The following is a 16,997-nucleotide window of genomic DNA, read 5'->3' on the forward strand; positions in this document are numbered from 1 at the left end:
TACTATATACTCTCTCTGCCTCCCTCCCTCCCTCCCTGCCGTCCACCACAACCCTTCAGACCATGACCAGCCATCCGTCCTTCTACAGTATGGATAACGTGCGGACGCTCAACCGCGCTGCTCTGCAGGAGTTTATTCGCCAGCCGGTGACTCGTGAGATGGTCGCTCATCTGGCGGTGCAGGCGTCGCGGGTCATTCGCTGCGAGGCGCATGTGACGGCTCCCCAGCCTCAACATCACCAACACCAACACCAACAACATGGCCAACCCACGCCCCCAACCACCCCGCCTATGGACTCGTCCAGGTCGCCGCTGCCCTCTGTCGAAACCTTCATCGTGTCGCTGGTCACTCGCTCCCAGGTGCAAGTGCCCACGTTGATGACCACCCTAGTCTACCTGGGTCGACTGCGTGAGCGATTGCCCCCGGTCGCCAAGGGCATGCGATGCACGGTGCACCGCATCTTCCTGGCCTCGTTGATCCTGGCCGCGAAGAACCTCAACGACTCCAGCCCCAAGAATAAACATTGGGCTCGCTACACCGCCGTCAAGGGCTACGACGACTTCAGCTTCTCCCTGCCCGAAGTGAACCTCATGGAGCGCCAACTGCTCTTCCTGCTGGACTGGGACCTTCGTGTCACCGAGGCAGACTTGCTGCGCCATCTCGAGCCCTTCCTGGCGCCCATCCGCCAACGCTACCTGCACTACCAGGAGCGCGAGGCGGAGCTACGCCAACCCCGCGAATGGCGCCGTCTGCACGCCTCTGCCGAACTGTTGACCGGTCGTCTGCGTCGTCAGAAAATGGACGCCCATCTCGCCGACGCAGGCCGGCGCCATCACCACAACAACAACAACCACCACCACCATCGCGCACGCCTACCCCCGAGCCCAGAGTCGCTCTCCTCGCTGTCGTCTTCCGGCGCCTCGCCCGCCGTCTCCGTGGCAGACACCGACCGGTACCAGCCGTACCCGTCGCGCCGGCGTCCGACTTCGCGCTCTCCGCCGTCCGTGCAGGACGTGCCCATGCTCTCGCGCGCCGAGACCGTTCCGTCGCTCAGCTCGCGTGCCTCCAGCGTGGCGCCCAGCTCCCGCGGCGACACGCCCGCCAGTCTGCGCACCTCCGGCTCCATCTCCAGCATGGATGAGGATGTGCGTGTGGCTGACGCAGCACGCAGCCCCTCCCTGCACGGCGGATACGTCCACCTGTCAGACGTTAAGATGGAGGACGCGCCGCCGTCGGGCAAGAAGATGCGCATGTCCGGCAGTCACGCGGGCGGCGGCGGACTCGTGGCCCGATTCTTCGCCTCGGCGGCCGGCTCGTACATGGGCGGCCGCATGCGCCATGTCTAACTCTCCTTTTGCTTCGTCTTCTTCCGCCTGAGCTGGTCTCATTCCACCACTTAATACCATATACCACGCCGTCTCTTATCTTCCCCGAACTCTCCATAATGTTCTCCTTTCCTACTTGGCTTTGATTGACTCCGCCAAAAGTATTCTCCCTTGTTTTTTTCTCTTTCTGCTCTCTCCGGATGTGCAACAAATACCCAGGTTCTTACACCAGTCTCTCGTTCTCTTGCATACATACATCTACCTTTCTGCACGGTCGGCGTTCTGCTTTCTGTTTTTTCATGTGGCTGGGATGAACAACGATCGGCTGGGGCAATTCAGACTGTTACTCTTACTAGATAAGACACGTTCTTTTCATATTTCTGTTTCATGTACCGTTCTTTATCTCTTCTTCACATGTTCTCCACTTGTTTATTCTATGCCTTTTCTGTACGTATCATGCTTTCTTCGGTCGGTTTCTGGTTCTCCGTGGGCTTGCTTCTTTATATACTAGATCCTATTCTATTCACCGATAAGAATGATTTTTTAAATCGAGCATATTCCTAATCACCCTTCTTCCCTTTAAATCCTGAATTCACCACTACACACCCGACCGAGACCCAGACCCAGCGATCTCCCCAAGTACCATACTAATGCAGGAGGGAGTCTTTATCATGTCTCGGATCTAGTAGATGTCAATGCGTCTTCTCCTTGCGGCGCACATGAGCCGAAATAAGTTCCCTCCATGCATCCAGCAAGCTTAATGCCACTAGCTCGTCCGCCCTCGCAGCAGCCCGGCGTGCAGTGGCCCCGTGCGAAAGACACGGTCTCAAGCGTGTTCTGTTCACACGCCTACCTGCGCCTCGTCACGTCCCGCGACGCGCGCACAAAGATGGCTTACTGCATTGGGACTAGTCGGTCTTTGCGGACACTTTAACTGGATTAGGCCTAGTGTGGCTCATTGGCATAAATGTTGGCATAAGTTAGATAAGCTGAATTGTGCTGTTTATACATTCGTGTATGTTCTTCGGTTTCAATCATTCCATCCACATGTCAACGTACGCATGCTTCTCATTTTAGCTTCATAGCCAAAGCCATCGTCCTCAAGATTGTGTGCCGGGGATACAGCAGAAATCAGTGATAATGTCTAGGTGTCCAGGAACATACACCGCATCATCAACCCTCTCGCCTCCACTCCGTCAACCCTGCAAGATGGTGATGAATTCCAAAGGCGGAACTAGATCCACAATAGCTCTGATATCGAGGAGATGGATGGCTCCTGGATGTGACCTCGTGAAGGCGCACACACACCCATGGTCTGAGATATCTCGTGCGACGGATATTGTAGTCTCTACGGAGTACTATACCGTGAGAGACATGCAAACCATGGAAATCCATAAAGGACTGGATACCTATCAGATCCCTACGAGAGTCTGAATGACCATGTAGGAATCAGCCAATGAGAACGCCAATACAGCAAGGCCACCGATGATCTCAGACAGGCATCATACTTCGAATATGTCTCTGGACAGGAGTACCTTGTCGGAACGGGCTTAAGCGAGTCGAGATCTGGCTTTGAAGATGTCACATGCGTCCAGTCAATTGAAGACGGTGATCCAATTATTTATTTTTCAAGGCTGGGACCTCAATAGGTCATCAAATGTGTCAACTCTTGACTTCGTCTAGCTTGTACACAGATTCGTTCGGATATTCCTAGCTACCAGGAATCCGTTTCTGAGCTGTCTGGACCAAATGGTACTGAAATCCCATCTGCACAAGCAGAATCGCGCTCGATTGTTTGTCGCAGCAGATGGCGTTCGTTTTCCTTGAAAGAGTTGCTTCTTGATCGGACTGGGTCGATAGCGGTGTCATGTAACTAACACTACCAGTGTGGGATTTCAACGACGATTGGACCGCAAATCTGAAGTCGAAGGGCCAGTTGTATCCCTGTATCTTTGCGTCAAGCTCGATGGTTTTGAGTGGTTCTTCAAGCCTTAGATTTTGGCCTGGTGCTGGACACAAACACCACCGATCAAGAGTCCGTCGTTGTTTCCGCTGCTCTGTTGTTTCCATTCCGAGAGTTTCGTTTCATATCTGGTATGATTTCTCTAAGCCCCAAGACGGAGGGGAGTCGCCCGACGACTGCCTTCCGGCACGAGCGCCTATGTGCTCAGTTTGAAGGTCTCCGCGTTCGAAGGACACCCCGATAGTGTGCGACACATCATACTCGAAAAGATCATCACTGTTTCATGAGTTCCCTGGATGAACCGCGTTTTCCCCTTTCCAGCCAGGATGTGGCAATACTGGCCAGGAGAAAGATTGCGTCTTCATAAATCTTTTGATTTGGACTAGGAGGTTCTTTTTATGCCGTGCTGTCAGGCCTGGGAAGGTGTCCCACACCTTTCCGATTGTCTTGCGCTCCGGCAATGACTTCGCCTGGGTGGCTGACGGCATTATGCGCCCCGTGTAGGACTGGGAGGTGTCAAGTCAGCCTGCTGTATGTTCCAAAGGTTCAAGGCTCCTTCTAGAGCACTATTTGCGATTCGCAACGTACATTGGTGGTATCGATGAATGAAGATGACAGGGTAGATCGTGCCAAACCGGGGCTCCACGTCGGGTCCAGAAATAGCAAAGGATATTTGCTCCGTGGCCAAGCATCGACGTTTCAAGTGACGAGGCTGTTAAGATTAAACAAGATTCTTCGGAGAGCGATATTCACGTCGGTAAGCGGCATTTCTCAAAACAACTGGAAATCGTCTTGTCCGATTGAAAATCCAGAACCAAGGGGAAAGAAATGAGCGCTTTGATTGTTCCCAGCAAGATCAGAGTCAATTACCTCCAGGTCTCCACATTGTAACCAGCATTCTAGAGCTTGAAGGACCGAACGAATCTGTGGGTTCAATGTTGCCTTAGCATGAATTTTGACAGGCCGACAGCTCGACAGATCGTGGAGTCGGCTGTGTTTGGCGGAGAAGTGCAATGTTTATCGATGAGGCACTGCTTCGATCGGAACGGCCAAAAGAGTTCTCGGGGACTAAGTCCACCTTTTTCAAAGGTTCTTACTCATTAATTTCAAGGTAGCTAGAAGAGAGCTTGTGGCCCCTTGCTCCCAAAGTCGTCATCGTTGTGGATGCAATACGTCTGATGAAATCCGATGTACCTCTATCTCGATATTGCCACTTTGAGCAAGACTTGCGGAGAAGGGACCTCATAGATCCGTGAGTTAGGGTCATCTTGACATGCCTGTGGCGCTTAACGTCAACGGGCGATGTCCAAGCAAAGGGCAGAAGAAGCCTCGAGCTTCTTCTGCCGCTTTTCCGAACGCGTTATCGAAGCCGCACGCTTGGGAGAAAATCAGAGATGAAATTAGAGACGGGCTGCCGCGCGATTATGATACGAGGTGGCGTATCCCGTTGGTGTTATTGAGTTGTACGAGCGGGATCATCGATACAGAGTGCAAGGAAATGCATCTTCCAGTTCGTCTCTCAACGTGGCGATTTTCCGATTTTGTGGGAGTTCGATCATCACCAGTTCGACAGGTTGTATGTTAAATTGCAGACTTCATGCGCTTGAGCCTGGTCCCTGGATTCATTTCAAGAGACGTGCTGAATATCGAGTGTTTTGAGTGACCATAAATCTCTTCGATCAAATAACCGCCACCTGAAAGCCGAGCGAAGCCTCCTGCGAAATTAGAGGCTGATTTATTAGCCCAGTATCTCAACCAGAGTGGCAACTGGGGTATTACCATTCCGTGACAGTCTTTCATTCTGTCATGGTGTACGTGTATAGTGCAGAGAACGTCACCGGTTGCTGTATTCTGCTCGCCAGCCTCGAATATCGAGCCATATCTCCGCTTTTTGGTGAAGAAGTGTAGAGTTTCGCCTTTCGAAGTTGGTTGGTTGAATGGCACAACTGGTAGATACAGCGGTTGCTCAGCAGGGCGTCGAATCACGATTTGGCCAAGCAATCTCGGAAGATGTTCATTCTAATAATCAGCAAAGTAAGAGTTAGCTAGCCAGCTTTTTATCCAGTGAAATGACAACGTGATTAGAGACACTATATCAATTCGTAGATAAAGGTAGACATGTATTATACCAGCACGCAGGAAAATTATGTCGACTTCAACATAAAGAACAACTCACCTGAACTTAAGTCAGTCCAAAGTCAATGGCTTCACTCTCTAGTAGATAAGTTCGCATCTTTCTTTTATTTCCTAAGCACGGCTTGATTAGCATATATGATCGAGAATCGGTGAACAATTAGTGCACTGTAGCGATGAGAGAGGTGTAAACAGACTTACTTCATGAGCACCAAAGTCTGAAATGCAGAAATACAGAGCCGAGTAATCCCAAGCAAGAAGCTTGGCTTATGGCTAGTATAGATTGATCCCTCTCAGATGACATATTTCAGGGACAGAAAGATCTTTTCAGAAGCAGTTCGCCGAGTCTGAAAAAGCCCAAATAGAAAGCCAGTTATCCGTGATCTAGCAAGCCATGGGACGCAGGGACATAGCTTCAGAAAAGACAGATAAGTTCCCACCATACGTTAGTCTTCACATGTTGTGCGTGGAAACACACCGCTACAGCCTCCGATCATGGCCAGCTCGGGCATGTAAAACCGGGTTCTGCTGGAGATCCGGTGTTTTCTGTAAGACTTCCACAGATCATATCTTCGGGATGTGGACACGTATAAGTGGCGAAGGCGTGTTTCACCAAAACCACCATGGCTGTTATTCTCCGGGATGTATTCCGACGATGACACGCACAACGTCTACGCGATTTGATGCTTGCACTCGTTCCAGGTCTTAAACTGGACGATCTCATTGAGTGAATGCGTTGAAGCGTAGGCAGTGTATGAGAATGGAGAAACGCCAGGAACACGACCATGATAATTCTCCGGTGGAGTCACGGGTTCAAATCTGAGATGGAAACTAGCGCGTTAGCTCTCTCGATCGTCTCGTTCATCGCCATCGTACTGACCTCGTTCGACTAATGAGCGCAGGATTAGTTCGCAAGATTCTCCGTGGTGTTGACATCATGTACAAGCGATGATGCAAAAATCAAGAGGACAAACCACTTCGCCAGGCAACCTCAGATGCTTTCTGAGCGCTCAGTTACCCGATCATATAACACAAAATGGCGCGGAAAGCATGAGCAGTTATCACATCCGCGTCCACGATCACAAGAGAAGATGAGGTGTATTCGAGTCCATCACAATGCTTCAATCATCTGTTGAGCGCCCGCCTGAGATGCAAGACGAAAGATGAAAGACGGCGTGTAGGTTTTTTGGGTTATGCTCTAAGAAGCTAGTCAGAATGCTGCGGTGATGTGGGGATAATTGAGACGAGTACTTGCAGATGTATTTTCAAGGTCTTGCCCGTACCGCCGTGGCGTCCTGGTCAATGTTCGTTGTCCATGTTTGACTCCAAAACTTGGGTAATTGGAGAGGAAAGGACTGTAGGCAAAGAGCTTTATGGAGATGGTTCTACGTTGATGAAAAATGGATGAAATGACCGTTCTGATATATCCAGTTGTGATTGAGGGCTCTCTGGGGCAGTGGATTATATTGTTGGGAAAGAAGCTGTGTAGAATGATATATTTGCTCAAAGAGGAGAGAGTTGAGACCAGTATATAGAAAATATAAGAAAATAAGGAAGAAAGAAATAAGAATAGATGAATGCGGAGGGAAAGAGGATGGAGGAGAAGGGGAGAGGGACCGCTTTAATAACAATCTTCGGTAGCCGTCGAGCGAGACCAGCCAACTCAGTTCAATCCGCCCGACGCGCGATTGACATGGATTAGAGACAGGTGAGATGGCAGACGCAGCCACCCTGTAAAGATTGCGTTGCATTTCATGTATATGCAGTAATTAATCGTCAAGTAATGCACAAAGTCCGCCACCCATTCCCTTACGCAGCCGGCGCCTCCCACGAATCTCGTTTGATCTTCATCACGGCCGACTGCTTATGGGGGAATGTAACCTCACCCTCCTTGTAGAAGCCCGATCGCTGAAGGTACTCAATGACCCTAAATCCAGGTTAGCAACGTCCAATCATCCCAACCAACTGTCACACGTAGACTCACTTGACGTTATCCACCCGGGGTTCCAACATGACCGTCTCCGTGCGCAGATCCGACAGCCAACACCAGTGCACCAACGCATCGAGCCAAATGGCAACTCGGTGGGCACCTCGGAATTCCTGCTCGCCCACCAGCAAATGGATGCCCCGATCGTGGTTGCCCGCTCCCCCAATGAGCGGGCCCAGACGGTCCTCCTTGACCCAGTAAAGCTCAAAGTACCCAAACGGTTTCCCGTCCCAGCATCCAATCACCGGGAAGCTGTGTCGGCTACTCAAGTTGTGGCGCAAAAACTCCTCCTGCTTCTCGATTGGACCGCCCTCTCCCCAGGACGCATTCACTCGGGGATCGTTCATCCACTTGTGCAGAAGGTCTAGATCGGACGGGCCGTCATTCTGCAGCGCAGACGAGGCCGGCCCTCTCGTCTTGGCAGAAGGCAGATAAGGCACCCGGAAGGACAGGTACTGCTGCACGCTAGGGATGTACCGCACGTAAAACACCTCGCCCTGGTGAGGCGGCTTGGGCCGGACGGGGTGCCGCACTCCATTCGTGTAGATGTACTGGGTGGGCGGCGGCGGAAAGTACGTCGGGAGATGGCTTCCAGAGGCATACGGCCCCTCGCTGGGTGCGTACGGAGCTAGGGCCTCCCCCGAGGTGGCGTGAGACTCGGCAAGGTACATACTGTTGCGCGCGGGGGCAAAGGTGTGTGCCGAGGACTGCGGCGTCAGGGTGAAGAGAAACAGCCGGGGATCGAGCTGCCAGAACGAGCGTCGGCTGACGAACATCGAGCTCCAGATGTCTTGATCGGACGGGTCAGCACCGACGCAGGACGCCTCGCTGCTGATGATCCCCATGCGCTCCAGCTTCTGTAACAGATTGCGACCCTTGAAGATGCCCTCCCGCCGGAGGTAGATGCGCCAGTCCCCCTTCGGTCTTCCCCACGGAGGCGTGTTTGCCGACGCCTCCGTTTGCATATGCGGGTTGGGCTCCGGTTCGTGGAAGTACCACCACAGGGTAACCCAGAGCATCATCGCAATCTGACGGGTGGGTGAAGTGGGTGGCTTATAGTCACTGTCCGAGGGGTTGACCATATACGAGATATAGAGACTGTCATCTTGCAGAGTGGGAGAGATGAATTTGCCCTGAATGGGACCTGTCTCTTGGTCCCCCGTCTCCTCGGCCGCCTGGCCTTCCAGAGTGGGTTGATCGCCGTGATGTTTGGTGGAGAGGACGATGTTCCAGCCCGGAGGCAGAATGGAGCTGCTGGTATGCGCATCCTTTGACTTGAACATGACGCCACCAAACACGGGTGTGACAGTGAAGAGTTGCCCATTGGGCAGGTGACACGTATTGTGTCGCATGATGGATGGCCGCGAAGATGAGAGGGAATATGAACCTCTGAAGCTATTGAGCTGAGATACTGCTGGGTAGGGGGGAGGTAAAAGGGGAAACGCAAAAGAGAAACGCAGTGACGGGAGAAAAGGAGCGCAGTAAAAGCCCAAGCGGTTCCTTGTTGCCGCAGAATGTGATTGTGGACTGATCAGTGCCACTTTTGCCTACTCCGGAGGTGACGTATGCCCTCCTCCTTCCCAACGCGGTTTAGTGTGCGGGCTCGCAGAGGGGGGCAGGCGGCTGACTCAGCCATTCAGGTGACCACTGATTGTTATCTGATAATCGCATCTTGACCAATCTGATCTAACAACTCCTCCCAAGTTCAACAGAGAGCAACGATCTAGCATCTTTATTGATTAATACGATGGTGAAAAATATTTGGCAAAGAATATGATAATGATATTCAGCAATCTGGGAGTACATGATTAAACATAACGATATAACTGACCCATTATTAACCAGCCAAGGAAAAGAAAGAAATACAATTCAAGGCCACGAGTCAATCCTGCGCGAGGAGACATCAGAACCGGCCAATTGATAAACACATAATAAGAAAACACCAGCACCCATCGTGAACAGGGCGGCGATAAGAAAAGTAGAACTAGCAAGACAGTGACCCGACGATCGGGATCAGACAAAAGGAAAACTTTTTTACCCAGTCAGCAGCGCCACCATCAGTGACCCGATTGCCGGATCCCAACTGCTACTGCTGACGATGGGAGGTTGACGAGAGGCATCCAAGCCCCCGCCCACCACAGAACCAATCCCATGGGGAACCAAAAATAGAAACAGCAGGTTACACAACGCTATCACAAGGCGAAATCAAAACCGACTTTTTTTTGCTGAGGTTTTTTTTTTTTTTTTTAGGTTTTCGTTTTTCTTCTTTCAACTCAAGCGTTGTTCTGGGCTTGAGCCAGAGCCTTCCAGTACTGCTCGCGCTGCTCAGCCTCCTCGAGAGACTTTTCCAACTGAGCAATGCGACGCTCCATGTCATCTTGTCGCTCCAACTTGCGGGCACGAGACTTTCGGGCAGCCTCGGTATTACGAGCTCGCTTCATGGCGACGGGGTCGGCAGAGTCGAACTTGATGGGCGCCAAAGCCTTGCGCGAGCGAGGATTCACGCCAGCAACAGAGGAGGGCTTGGTTGCTGAGCGAGAAGAAGGAGAGGGAGCAATGGAAGGCGACCTAGCCTTCGGGGAAGGCATAGGCACCTCTTCCTGAGGTTTGGAAAGGACAGCGGTAGCGGCGTCCAGAGTGACCGAGTCGAAGGGCAGCGAAGGGAAGGAATCCTGAGTGGGGAAGAGAGAGTCCCACTCCTCATGTCCAGGAGCCAGCTCCATGTCCGTGGCGAACATGGGAGAAGTGTCTTGGCTGAAGTATCCTGGCGACTCGAACGAGGGCGTGCTAAGGTCGGTGAAAGAAGTGGACGGGGGTGCCGAAGCATCCATGAGCAAATCCTTCGGCGAGATGGTCCCCGTAGGGGCATCTCCCATGGGCTCCTTGGGCGCCATGATGCCGGTAGGAATCTGCTGGGGCGAGAGCATGGAGAGCTCGAAGTCGGCCCCGAATTGGTCGGTTGAGAAATCAAAGAGATCGGGCAGATCTAGAGAGTGGGTTAACAAAGAACCACGCGATATCCAGAACGGGGCGGGCTTACCCTGAGCCATGTTGGGCGTAGACATCATGCGACGATGATAGGTCGGTTGAGAGTGCTGTTTCTGATAATAGGAAAGATGGGATGGGCTGTGGAACAAAGGGACGGGCGGGCGATTCAAAGGGGCGGAATTCGGCGCAGAATTCGAAGCCACGGACGCGGCGTGAACACGCAAGAGGTGCTTCCGATTGGAGGGACTAGACCGATGAGACAAAGACTGAGGGAACCCGGTAGACTGCGAGGCAAGTCTGGCCACACGAGGAACCTGAACTGGCGAACTAGCAAATTGGCGGGGCTGCTGCTGCGGCTGGTGTTGATACTGCTGCGGCTGCGGCTGCAAAGTGGAAGATTGTCGTCGAGGAAGGTGCCCGGAACGAACCAGAAATGGATGGTAGGCAGCTAATCTAGGGGTTGTACTCGAGGGTACTGAAGACGAGTCCCTGGGTCGAGGCTGGGGACAGGGGGGATACAGAACGAAGTCCTCCTGTGGGGAGCTGTTGCTGTTGCTGCTGCTGTTGTTGTTGTTGGAATTCGGAATCTGAGCCAAAGGCTGTGGGGGCGGGGGTGTTGGAAGCCATGATTGCTGGTGGTTATCCGTGTTGAACGACGTGACGTCGAACGAAGAAATCGTGTTCGGGGAACTTGAGCTACGCGATGCGCTGCTGAAGTTCAGAGGTCCTGGGACAGGAGACTCTGAAGGGGGGTGAAGAGGGGAGAAAATAGAAGACGAGGTCCGTGATGGATCTATGGTGTCTGTCTCAGATGAGAAAGACGGGCTCTTTCCGGAAGACGGATTTAGAAGGCCATTTTGCAGGAAATGGTGGAGGGCAAGGTCGTAGTCAGTCTGAGAGTGTATGGTGACGGATGAGGGGAGTCCAGGTGAAAGGGTGAGTGATGAGAGAGGATAAAGATGGTAGACAAAGAACAGGGGAAAAGGGAAAAGAAAAGCGCCAGGCAGCGACGGGGAATCAGGCACTTCTTAAACGCCGCAGTGTGCGCCCTCGACGGCGGCGGCAGCCAATCAGGGCGGGGGGGCTCTCCGCCTGACGGGCTAACCGGAAGAGGGCAAGGCGCAGGGTGAACGCGGTCAGCAGGTGTGAGTCATAAAGCAGCGGCTCCTGCGGATTGGCTCGATCGCCCCGTCGTGCCCCAGGCATTGCCGTGCCTGGGAGCCTGGCTGCGTCCGCCGCAGCACTTGCGCAGACGTCCGCCTGGAACTCCACCGCGTCAAGCGAACAGGATGAAACCTGCCGTTCGCCATTGCCCAATAATAGAAGAGGTCTACTAGGCATCAACCCGCCGCATTTCGCACAGCCTCTGTCGGGGTCTGTTTTGGGTCGGGGAAGCGCATGGAGGAGCCGCAAGTGGGCGCATGACTAAGCGCGTTGGCGTCGTCGAAGGGCGCGGCTTCAAACCCGTTCGGGCAAGGGGATTCCGTGCCATCCGTCCTTGCGTTCTGCCGCTGCCTTGGATCTGCTCCATCGCAGCTTGCCATTACGCACTCGACAAGATACTCCGTCTGGCTGGATCAACACAATTCCAATAAGAAAGCGACCGGGAATGTGAGACACCACGACAATTCCTCGCTGCGGACGGAGTGCGCAGGACGGCATCCTCCGAGTCTACGTATGGCTGCAGTCCAACTGATCGACATGCGCATCCGAAGTCTGCGCCATAATCCTCTCAATCCGTCCTGCGGATGACAAACAGCCCTAACCCCCTCCTCAGCACTTCGCAACTTGACATCCGAGTATGACTCGTCGATCCTGATAATGTCGTGGAGTCCGGAGTATATTAAATCGCGTCCCTTCCCAGTGCTGTCCTCCTCGAATGAAAAGACCTGCGACTTCACCCATCACTAATTCCCATTATCAATCCCAGCCTGACCTGCGCCCTCCGGAGACACTCCTATCTATGGAGACCAACTATGGAGAATTGGAGAGTAAGCAGAATTTTTCTCGCGGGTGGAAAAGAAATACGACACGCAAATGAAACCAACCACGGACGCTGGCCCCCTCGCCTAAAAGCCCGCCGTCCAACCTTAGTCCGCCGAACCAAGGTTTAGCATTGAGAGAAATTTCCATTCACACGCTGATAGTCCAGTCTAGTCTCTCCATCGCTCCCTCGTGTTCACCAGCGCCGGGCCGGTCGTCATTAATAATGCAGTTGATCTAGGTTGATCGTGGGAAATCTCAATTTTGCTATCCCGTTGGAATTCGCATGCCACCTCAAATCCGGATTCATTCGTGTCCAAACTCCAATCCGGACTGCCAATCCCCCCCGTGAATGTGCGCCCGTTCCGACTTAATTTCTGGCCTCAGGAATGTCGAACCGCCGTCCATGTGACGGGGCGCATTTCTCGGGTTTTCCCGTCGAGGTTGCGCCCGACAGACACTCCGGGAGTCCTTCCTAGGGTGGCCCGGAGAATGGCCCTCGCTCCGAAGTACGTAGTCGTATACAGAGTAGTCCTCAGATTCCTCCGGCGTCGAGATTTTTCCTACCAGCCGGGTCCAAGCTCGAAGCCAAGACGCGATCCATTTCGACACCCTAGCCACATCCAGTAGCCTCGTATGATCCCATGATTGCAGAGGGTGATCTCGCAGTCTCACCCTCGCGACGTGTCGCAGTCGATGACGTCTTCCCGTCGACTACTGCCAGTCGGCATTAATAATAACGGTCGAGAGCCTCGCGATAGGGGATTTCTAAGCTATGTAGACGACCCGTGCCAAGTGTTCCTTGATTCTCGTCTGTTTCGACTGGTGCGTTTCTCGGCGTGTGATCGGACAGTGTATTGTATATTGTTATTGCATGTGTTAGGCCTAAGGTCCTCTTCCAATTGATGTTCGATATATAATTGAAAACCCGGGTCATCTGATCTTTCAACGATATGCACTTAACGACCTAACATACCCCGCAACGAAGCCTCTTGGGTAAAAAGTATGGCGAATAATGGAATTGATTGTTCGATAGTTGAGCTGAATGATTCCATTCAATATACTTTTTGCGATAGTCCCAAGTGACTGCGGGACGGATGGATTTATGCCTAAGGCACCAGACCGGAAATCCTATTTCGGTACTCCGTAGACTACAATAATATTGAACCGAAGCCGATTCGAACGCGGACTAAGAATAAGGTATACCTAGTGACCTACGTGGCAATGGCTAGGCAAGTAGGCACTCCATAGCCCGTGTGCCATATGCATGCCATGCTCTATTATTATTGACGTCCATCCACACCGCATCCACATGGGTCGGGGTGGAGATGCAGATCACATCGCAGCCAATACAATTGACGAGGGGTGAAACAATCCATGCATGAAGAATCAATTCTATTAAGTATTACCTATGATGCGAAAAAAACAAGGGTATGAAACTATGGTACCATCGGCATGCTAGACACACCAAGACCACGCAAGCATACCGCGCCGAAGTCGATAATCCGGTCAATCCGAGTGCTGGGAGGATCCAACATGAAGTACCAGGGTTCCATACCCCATCACCCTTCCTCCCACAGCAGGGTATCAAAAAAGGAGAACACTGAAGCATCAGAAGGCGAAGCAAACGTAAACGCAGTATAAATCAAAACAAAAAACAAGTGGTATCAATCTAGTTTGGACGGCGCACAGCATGATCACGCAAGACCGACCCAGGCCGGCCTTGCGCGAACGGATATCATAAAAGGAATGAAATTCGGTCTGATGCCGAGACACCAGGCCGGGAAATGACCGCCAAAGCAAACAGGGTATCAGTGACACTCTCCGGCAGACCCCTTGCGACAAGGATACCAAAGAAGCGACAGTGCAAAGCAAATAGATCAACAAGTATGACGCATGATCCTTTTTTTCTTTTGATTTTTGATTTCATATTTCGATCGCCAACCAAGTGACGATCTAAGCAGAGGACGATGGCACAGATAAATTAAGCCCACCATCGCTCATACTCAACGACCCGCTCGGTGGGATTTCAAGCGGCCGCCTGAACGGGAGCAGCGGTGGAAGAAACGTTCACGGGCTTGGACTCCTCGGTGGCAGGGGTCTCAGCGGGCTGGGCGCTCTCCTCGGCGGGGGATTCCTCGACGGTCTCCTGCTTGGGGGCGGCAGTCTCGGCCTTGGTCTCGGTCTCGGTGGCGGTGGCCTCCTTGGGGGTCTCGGACTTCACGGCCTTGCTGGGCTTGCGGAAGAGACCTCCGAGCTTGTTGCCCTTGGGCTTGGACTCGCCGTCGGTACCCTCGTTGTCGGAGTCACCCTTCTTCTTACCGAAGTTACCGAAGAAAGAGGTGCGACGCTTGTCCTTGGGGGTCTCCGCGGCAGGGGACTGGGCGGGAGCGGTCTCCTTGGCGGCCTCACCCTCAGCAGGGGCGGTGACGCTCTCGGGCTCGATGGGCTTCACGGCAGCCTCCTCGACGGGGTTGTCGAGCTGAGGAGCAGTGCTGGCGACAGCAGGAGTCTCGGCAGGAGAGGTGGCCTCCTTCTCCGACTTCTCGTGAGAGGGGCTGGTGACCTTCTGGAAGAAGTTGCCGAAGATGGAGGAGCGCTTCGACTTCTCGGCCTTCTTCTCGTCCTTCTTCTCTTCCTTCTTCTCCTCCTTGTCTTCCTTCTTGTCTTCCTTGTCCTCCTTCTTCTCGGCAGCCTCGGCGGGGGCGGCAGCAGCCTCGGCCTCAGCAGCAGGAGCAGGAGCAGCTACACAAACCAGTTAGCATTCTTGTTGTCCTGGCGAGATTTCAAGATTCAACCTACCCTCAGAAGTCTCGGCAGGAGCAGCAGCCTCAGCGGGAGCCTCGGTGGAGGCCTCGGCGGGCTTAGCCTCCTCAGCCTTCTCCTCCTTCTTTTCTTCCTTCTTCTCCTCACCCTCCTCCTTCTTTCCGAGGAGAGTTCCGAACAGGCTGGTCCTCTTGCGAGACTGGGAACGGCTCTTGGCGGTGGCCTTGTCCTTGTTCTCCTCAGCGGGAGCGGCCTCCTCCTTCTTAGCCTCCTCCTTAGGCTCCTCCTTAGCCTCAGCGGGCTTGTCGGCGGGCTTAGCGGCGGCAGCGGCAGCGGCAGGCTTGGCTGTGGTAGTTATTAGCATACATCCACCTTGTCTGCCAGCTCAGGTATCAAACTTACTCAGCTTCTCAAGCTCAGCCTTGTAGCCCTCGCTGGAAGTGATGGTCTCCTTCTCAGCCTTAGCCTCGGCGGTCTTGGCCTCAAGAGCGGCGATCCAGCTGTCACGCTCGTTGGTGCTGGAGGCCTGGAAAGTGTGCTTGTGTCCGTTGACCTTGAACAGGAACTCGTTGCTACCCTCCTTGGTGACGTCGGAGACATCGGCCTGCAGACTGTTAGCACGTTGTCATAGCCCCTTGCGCGCGCGACGAAGAACGAACCAAGTTGAAGATACCAGCGGGGATGGCCTTGTCCTCCGCGCGCTTGGTGAAGAAGAGCAGGCCCTTGCCGGTCTGGCTAGCCCAGGCGGCGATGGGGTTGGCAACGGCAGGCTTCTCGTTCTGGTGGAAGACGGACAGGTTCTTGGCCTCGACGGCCTCCTCGCTGAAGTAGAAGAACCGCTTGGAGAAGCGCAGACCCCTAGAAAAAACAACCGTCATGTCAGCGGCCTTTGACCCTCACAATACTCTGATCATCCGAATGCGCTTACTTGACGAGACCAGGGGCCTTGTGGCCGAGCACGCCCTCGGACGCAGGGGTCACCTCCTCCTTCTTAGCCTCCTCCTTGGGCTGCTCAGCGGGAGCATCCTCCTTCTTGTCCTCAGCGGCGGCGGCGGGGGCAGCCTCGGTGTTCTCAGCGGCAGCCTCCTTGGGGGCCTCAGTAGCAGGAGCCTCCGTCGCGGGAGCCTCGGTGGCAGCGGGCGCTTCGGTGGCAGGAGCAGCAGCAGGAGCAGCGGCAGGCGTCTCCTCGACAGGCTTCTGGACGTCAGACATGGTGATTAGGTAGTAATTATAATAATGGGTTGATTAAAATAGATGATAATAGGGAAGCTGGCGAAGCTTCGTAAAAAAAGGCGTTAAGGTCGAGCAGGGTATCTCTGAAAGGGGGGGTATCTCAACAAGAAACAAGAGCTTTCTAAGCACGACAGGCCAGAAGAGCTCGGGTATCACAACGAAAGGTAAAAGGGTTGGGAGGGAGTGAGAAGGGAAAAAGAAACGAACCAAGGTGGTGGTATGGAATGGAATGGAGAGAGAAGAGAGAAGGAAGAAGAAGGAAAGGAAGCGAAGAAAAGAGGGAAAAGGGAAAAAGAAAAACGCAGCGAGCAAGAAGGAGCAGGGGCGAAAGGAGGGAAAACAGCAACGAAAATCACATAACCCTCCCCCCAAAAAACCAGAATAATCCGGACGCAAGACAAGGGTGTGGACAGCAGCGGCGCCCAGAAAGGAAAGGAGCTGCAGGGCGGCCAGCCTAGACAGAAAGAGGGGTGGGTCCGTCTGGTCCCAAGGTACCTTTATTTTTCTGGGTCTTTTTCCTTTTTCCTTTTTCCTTTCCCTACTCCGTAGAATAAGGGGTGGCCCCATCCAGTATCAGGTGGTCTCCTGCTGGTGCTGGTGCAGGTTACCACGGAGTCCA

General features: G+C 53.4%; 4 protein-coding genes across 4 annotated transcripts; 1 reads left to right on the forward strand and 3 right to left on the reverse strand.

Moving 5' to 3' along the window:
* Window positions 1-89: 89 nt before the first annotated feature.
* P170DRAFT_362069 (cyclin family protein) lies at window positions 90-1,346 on the forward strand (the record flags this gene model as incomplete). The annotated part of the gene is made up of 1 exon (XM_024844506.1): window positions 90-1,346. One exon carries the CDS (start codon window positions 90-92, stop codon window positions 1,344-1,346), a length of 1,257 nt encoding a protein of 418 aa, XP_024702021.1.
* A 5,884-nt stretch (window positions 1,347-7,230) lies between these two features.
* P170DRAFT_361889 (GNAT family N-acetyltransferase) lies at window positions 7,231-8,760 on the reverse strand (the record flags this gene model as incomplete). The annotated part of the gene is made up of 2 exons (XM_024844485.1): window positions 7,231-7,348; window positions 7,406-8,760. The coding sequence occupies 2 exons, from the start codon at window positions 8,758-8,760 to the stop codon at window positions 7,231-7,233; spliced, it is 1,473 nt and encodes a 490-aa protein (XP_024702022.1).
* Window positions 8,761-9,494: 734 nt separating this feature from the next.
* On the reverse strand, window positions 9,495-10,395 carry cpcA (amino acid starvation-responsive transcription factor GCN4). The gene has a single exon (XM_024849599.1). It carries the CDS (start codon window positions 10,333-10,335, stop codon window positions 9,682-9,684), a length of 654 nt encoding a protein of 217 aa, XP_024702023.1. The 5' UTR covers window positions 10,336-10,395; the 3' UTR covers window positions 9,495-9,681.
* Window positions 10,396-14,408: 4,013 nt separating this feature from the next.
* P170DRAFT_362563 (uncharacterized protein) lies at window positions 14,409-16,357 on the reverse strand (the record flags this gene model as incomplete). Its single annotated transcript, XM_024844529.1, has 5 exons — window positions 14,409-15,124; window positions 15,182-15,490; window positions 15,548-15,749; window positions 15,805-16,003; window positions 16,074-16,357. 5 exons carry the CDS (start codon window positions 16,355-16,357, stop codon window positions 14,409-14,411), a joined length of 1,710 nt encoding a protein of 569 aa, XP_024702024.1.
* Window positions 16,358-16,997: the final 640 nt, after the last annotated feature.

The sequence above is a fragment of the Aspergillus steynii genome, assembly GCF_002849105.1.
Source record: "Aspergillus steynii IBT 23096 chromosome Unknown P170scaffold_6, whole genome shotgun sequence".
In the NCBI taxonomy this organism is placed as follows: Eukaryota; Fungi; Ascomycota; class Eurotiomycetes; order Eurotiales; family Aspergillaceae; genus Aspergillus; species Aspergillus steynii.